Below are 5,730 nucleotides of genomic sequence, written 5' to 3'. Positions count from 1 at the left end.
CCACATTCAGCTTCTTCACTGGGCCTCGCACCTCAGTGGGTGGGCCTCTGCCCTCCAAGGCCCACTCGTGGTTGCACCCCAGCCCAGTCATGTGAAACCCATATATCAGGGCCAAATTAATTTATTTTAATTCCCTTATTTCCGTATATGAACTGTAACTCAGAAAAAAAGTAGAAATTGTTCCGTTTATATTTTTGTTCAGTTAGTTTAGTTAGTTAGTTTGAAGGCTTGTTCATTCAAGAATAGTTAAAGGTTAAATAAAAATACATTAAAAAAGAATGTACCCAGCGGAAAAGGTACTGAAAGTTCTAATGTGTAGTGGGCGTGTACACTTAAAGTGAAAATGAACTGAGGTATATAATTGGCCGTGGCCATGATTGGCAGCTTTGGGGATCAAATCAGAGGCACCCTAAATGAAAGGTCGTTTTTTTTTAAACCGGTACTATAAAACCAACGACGGCTTGGCGTCGTATGGAAGAATCCATCTTGGAGAGCGTTTGTTGGTTGTCTTGTCACTAGGCGATTTGGAGAGATTATTTTCAATTTATTTTATTTGTGTAAGTACTGTAATGTTTTCGGTTTTTATGTAAATGTAGTTGTACTATTTAAGTAAAGCCTTAGGTCGTGCAGCCTTAGCATTACGTAACGGTGTCATGATATGGTTCATGTTAGCGGTTTATCTGTGCTATACATTTTATTTTTTATTTTTTTAATAAACAGTATTTGCTGCTCTTTATTTTCAGAGGGTGTAAGAGTTGTCACTTTGTTGCAACCGCATTCGACGAGTCGATTTCCGTACGTCGCTTGCATTCTGGCAACATGGCTTTCTGTAAATGTATGGAAGACAATCTTGCCAGCCAAAATGGAGGGACTGTATGCATAGCATAATGGCGAAGCATGTACGGCGAGTGGGTTACATAATAACCGGTCATTTTATAACAATGTTTCACTTTGCAGGACAAGGGATCCTGATACAACATGTCAGACACCGAGCAACAGTTTATGGAAACATCCGAGAACGGCCATGAAGGCGAGGAGGATTTTAACGGAGCCGAGCCCGCTGACGAGACCGAAGCCCCGAATGAAGGCGAGGCAGAGACCGAAGCCTGCGTAGAAGATAAAACTGCATTAGAGGGAGAAGGCAAAGGGGAGGGAGAAGATTCACAAAATGGTGCCTCGGAGGGGGAAGGCGGACAGATCAACGCCAGCAAAGGCGAGGAGGACGCGGGGTGAGTGTAGAAATGTATTCGAAATATTGTATTCGATCTCGACAGAGCACTTAATGGATTGCATCGCTCCTTTGTTACGTCTGGCTTTGTTGGCGCCATGTGCAGTAGTGCTAAGGGGGGATGGGCCTTTAGTCTCTATGGGATGGGCGAATTCAGCGTAAAAATAACACTCCCTCGCCCGTTTAGACAATCGCGTACAGTGAAAAGATACACCATCTGTTAATTATAGCACATTGGGTTTTTTCTGATTAAAATTGTTGGGCGTGCATGGCTTTGGACATGCTGTAGTAGGCCCAGCCTTCCTACAGCAAATTATGTTCCGTAACACTTAGCGCACTTGTGTTAATCAATCGCCATATTTAATGTGTTCATTTTTTCTTTGCTAGGAAAATGTTTGTTGGCGGACTTAGCTGGGACACAAGTAAGAAAGATCTTAAAGATTATTTCTCTAAATTCGGTGAGGTGACAGACTGCACCATAAAGATGGACCAGCAGACAGGCAGGTCAAGAGGCTTCGGCTTTATTCTCTTCAAAGAGGCAGCCGGTGTAGACAAGGTAAGAAATTACATTTATGTCACTTGTATTTATGGGCTGCATATTTCATGCCATTGTGTTTCCATGTGAAGTTTTACAGCACTGCAACATCCCTGTGGTTATGCAACTATTTGCCCTTAATTCTCCTAGTTATTCTTCCTCTTTTCAAGGTTCTCGAGCAGAAGGAACACCGACTAGATGGGCGACAGATTGACCCCAAGAAGGCCATGGCCATGAAAAAGGAGCCTGTAAAGAAAATCTTTGTAGGTGGCCTCAACCCAGATACAGAAAAGGAAGTTATCCAGGAGTACTTCGGAACTTTTGGAGAGGTATAGTATCCACATTTCTGTTGACTTTGGTTGTGTGGTAGTACTGACTTGGTGGTTTTGGTGCTGTGTTAACAGTAATTGTTCAATCTTCCCTTCACATGCAGATTGAGACGATTGAGCTTCCACAGGATCCAAAAACAGAAAAGAGAAGGGGCTTCGTGTTCATCACGTATAAGGATGAAACTCCTGTCAAAAAAGTGCTAGAAAAAAAATTCCATAATGTCAGTGGAAGCAAGGTGAGAATGGATCTCAAGTCAAATGCACTGCAGGGCCGTGTGCACTGTCCCTTTTTGTACACAAGTGATTAAGGGCGTACAATGTTGCCCACCCACTTTCAAATGGCGCCTTTGATTCATGTAAATGTTATTTTTCTAGTGGTTTCCTCAGGGAACATGTAACCCTCACATTGTAAATCGATGCAGTGGGTGTTGCAAATGTTTTTTTCTGTGGCTGACATAAGTTTTCATGTTACGATCTGTTCCAGTGTGAGATTAAAATAGCCCAGCCCAAAGAGGTGTACCAGCAGCAGCAGTATGGTGGCCGTGGTGGTGGGGGACGGGGCAGGGGTCGTGGAGGTGAGTATTAACACCAAACATCTGGTGCTGATTTAACCTGGGCAAACTGTACTTCAGTCCTAAGAAGTTTGGGTTTTAAGACTGCATCTAGTCGCTGTATTGATTTGTTCTCAGGTCAGGGCCAGAACTGGAACCAAGGCGGTGGTGGTGGATACAACAACTACTGGAACCAAGGCTACGGTAACCAGGGCTACGGCTACGGTGGACAGCAAGGCTATGGTGGATACGGAGGCTATGGCAACTACGACTACTCCGCTGGATACGGCTATGGGGGTGGCTACGACTACAGTAAGCGATAACCACCCGAAACACAAATGTGAGAAACTTTGTTGGTCCTTGTCATACGGAAGACACTCAGTCTTTTTCTTTCTTGTCCTCCAGACCAGGGCAATGCAGGCTATGGGAAAACTCCAAGACGTGGAGGCCACCAGAGTAGCTACAAGCCATACTGATCACATGTAGTGCAGGTATGCATTTTTGCATCATCTATGGTGATATGACAATCTAACTGTAACCATTTGTGCCTTTGACTCCAAAATTTCTCCCATCTAGTCTGATCCCATTCAAACGTTTGTTAATGAGGGGGGGGGGGTGAGGGTCTGGAAATCTTTAATAATGGACTCATTCCATGTGCCAACCATTTTAAGATGCATCCCTACAAACACTACTTGATCAATAAGGGTTGAGGTGGTGGTTGCCCCAGCATAAGCATTAGGGCCTTTCTGATGGGGTGCTGGGTATGGCAGCTAGGTGTCATGTCCCCTTTGATGTGCTCCCCCTCTGGAGCAATGTGATTGTAATGTTTAAAAAAATAAATAGTAGTTCATAAACATCATGGTGTCCATGTGTGTAATACTAAATGCCATTTGGATATGCTCAGTAACTGTAAGCACCATGTTTCTCTCTTAAGGTCTAAAGTAAATAAGAAAAAAGAAACCCATGGTCCGGCCACAGCGAACATGGGCTCTGGCTTTTCCTTTGGAGTTGGCAGAAATTTGGCCTCATGCCACATATGTACAGATGAAGTGAGGAACTGGGGAAGCAAATGCCACTTCCACTTTTTATTTGATATTGTTTTGTGTCCATTTCCAGAGATGGAAGTGTTATTTTTACTGTACTTTTTGGTACCTTTTTGAATAATGTATTGTATGGTCGTATTTTACATGTCTGCTGGACTTACCAACAAACAGGAGCAGAGCTTTCGTAAGCTTTTCAAATAAACTTTTGTTGGTGTTTCTAGATTTGTAGTTTTTTTTTTTTCTCATGCTGAGTGTTTGATGCGAGTTGCATGGCTTCAGATGTGGGGTGAGGCGACTGGATTAAACTAATCAAAGGTTTCATTGTAAGCTTGTCTAGTGAATGTTTGCAGTTGGCTAGTAGACGATGACAACCAGCATTTGTTTTTTTGGCTTTTAAGGAGTCTTTCCCCCTCCCATATTGTCTGCATTTTTAAAGTGGCTACTAGTGTTACAAACAATACAATCCAACCGAGCGCAAGCCTGTTAATGTAAGAGGGCATTCCCTCTCTCACTGGAAACTCATTCCTCTAGTGTCTTGGGCAAATTGGTAGAAATAAACTTTTGGTTTATATTACACGTGGATCCTTTTGTTATTATTCATAAACCTAATGTTAACTGATTTGTACTGTTAAATGGCTTGTCTTGGTTAAGGTTAAAATCGCTCTGTACGGATGCCTCTTTGGGATGCGGTGGCAGATACTTCGCTGGCAGAGGGAATCGGTCAATGGGGTGAAAGCCGTTCTACGTACATGTCGATTTACTTTCGGAGCTAGCGGATCTTACCCCGCTATGGATCTGAAGTGTAACTACAGTATTTGCTATGGTTCTAGGTGGGTAAGGTGATAACAGTAGTCCTCTGGTAAGTGCACTCCTACCCCACTTATGCTTGTCATTAATAGTCCTTTGATACTTGTGTATAAAGTCACTGTTGCCATGCAATGTTGCAATTATCAAGATCAGCTGGAAGTGTCTTCTCTTCAGTCTGCCTGGGCCAGTGTCCATTCCAAGTTGATGTCCATGATCTCTTTCCTACTGTATCAGTAGTACTTCATTGAGTTCTTAGTACTTTGTTATTCTGTAGTTACCATGTGGTGGGGGCATAGTCTATTTTCACAGAAGTATAAATGTGAGCATCACAAGGTATTTTAAATGTTTTCATTTCATAGCAAAAGTGCATGGTGTTTTGGTAGAGAAATGAATTGCTCTGTTTCTGTCCTTCATGCAGAACCAAAAGTGTGCGGTAATTCCACGTGTTAGCTCTAGAGCTGAAATCATTTAGCTTTGTAGCCTTAATTGTGGTATGGATCCATGAGATGGGCTTTCTTATGTCTGCAGCCTGTCTTCCTCCAAGATGGCTCCAGGTCTGGTGCTCTGCTTTATGAAATGGTTATCTGGGATCCATGGGATGTCCCACAGATGCTGACTAGCAAGGACCTTTACGAAATCCAAATGTCTGAAATGCACTTTAACAGTTAATCTACTAGAGTACTTGACACTATCCACACCGCTACCTGACTGTGACCAAATCTTACTGTCTGATGCAATTAAATATTTCTACAGGGTTGTACAAACCTTAGCTGTCTCCATTGTCCAGTTTTTGACTGGGGGGGAGATAAATATTTGTCAACAGGTTCTGCTGTACCTGCTTTGCTGGTGTTGAGTAAGTGTCATTGGCCTGGTCCAACCCCTATTCCCATATATTGTGTTGGCAGATAAAGGCATCAGTTTCCTTCTGTTCTGAGAACACTGCAGTAGGTTAGGGGGACTAAGATTATCTGTGGGATGTTCTGCGCACCTGTGAGTAATAAACTGATTTTGAGTGTCCTGTAATATGCTTCATTCAAGGCTGCAGGGTTTGTGTTCCAATCGCCCATGAGAATGGGGTGTATCCTGTATGCCACCAGCTCTGTGTCCTCCATACTGAAGCACATGGGAGGCTTAAACTTGACTGTTCTCCCAGGGGCTTTCTGTGCTGACCCAGATATGCTCTTTCAGTCAAACAGAAAAGGATATTTCTGCTTGCACATTATTTAATGGTAATGTT

At 43.0% G+C, this 5,730-nt stretch overlaps 1 protein-coding gene across 3 annotated transcripts; it reads left to right on the top strand.

Moving 5' to 3' along the window:
- The first annotated feature begins 407 nt into the window (after nt 1-407).
- On the top strand, nt 408-4,260 carry LOC118363361 (heterogeneous nuclear ribonucleoprotein A/B-like). 3 transcript variants are annotated; one of them, XM_035744110.2, is made up of 9 exons: nt 408-557; nt 958-1,229; nt 1,616-1,784; nt 1,934-2,092; nt 2,197-2,328; nt 2,577-2,667; nt 2,782-2,955; nt 3,049-3,134; nt 3,578-4,260. In XM_035744110.2, exons 2-8 carry the CDS (start codon nt 979-981, stop codon nt 3,117-3,119), a joined length of 1,047 nt encoding a protein of 348 aa, XP_035600003.1. In that variant the 5' UTR covers nt 408-557; nt 958-978; the 3' UTR covers nt 3,120-3,134; nt 3,578-4,260. The 3 variants fall into 3 exon arrangements, with proteins under 3 accessions (XP_035600003.1, XP_035600004.1, XP_052344062.1); XM_035744111.2 differs by lacking the exon at nt 3,049-3,134 and having other exon boundaries at nt 491-557; XM_052488102.1 differs by lacking the exon at nt 3,578-4,260 and having other exon boundaries at nt 491-557; nt 3,049-3,136.
- The last annotated feature ends 1,470 nt before the right edge of the window (nt 4,261-5,730 follow it).

This window comes from Oncorhynchus keta, chromosome 30 (genome assembly GCF_023373465.1).
Source record: "Oncorhynchus keta strain PuntledgeMale-10-30-2019 chromosome 30, Oket_V2, whole genome shotgun sequence".
NCBI classification, from domain to species: Eukaryota; Metazoa; Chordata; class Actinopteri; order Salmoniformes; family Salmonidae; genus Oncorhynchus; species Oncorhynchus keta.
This window is presented reverse-complemented; position numbering and strand designations above follow the sequence as displayed.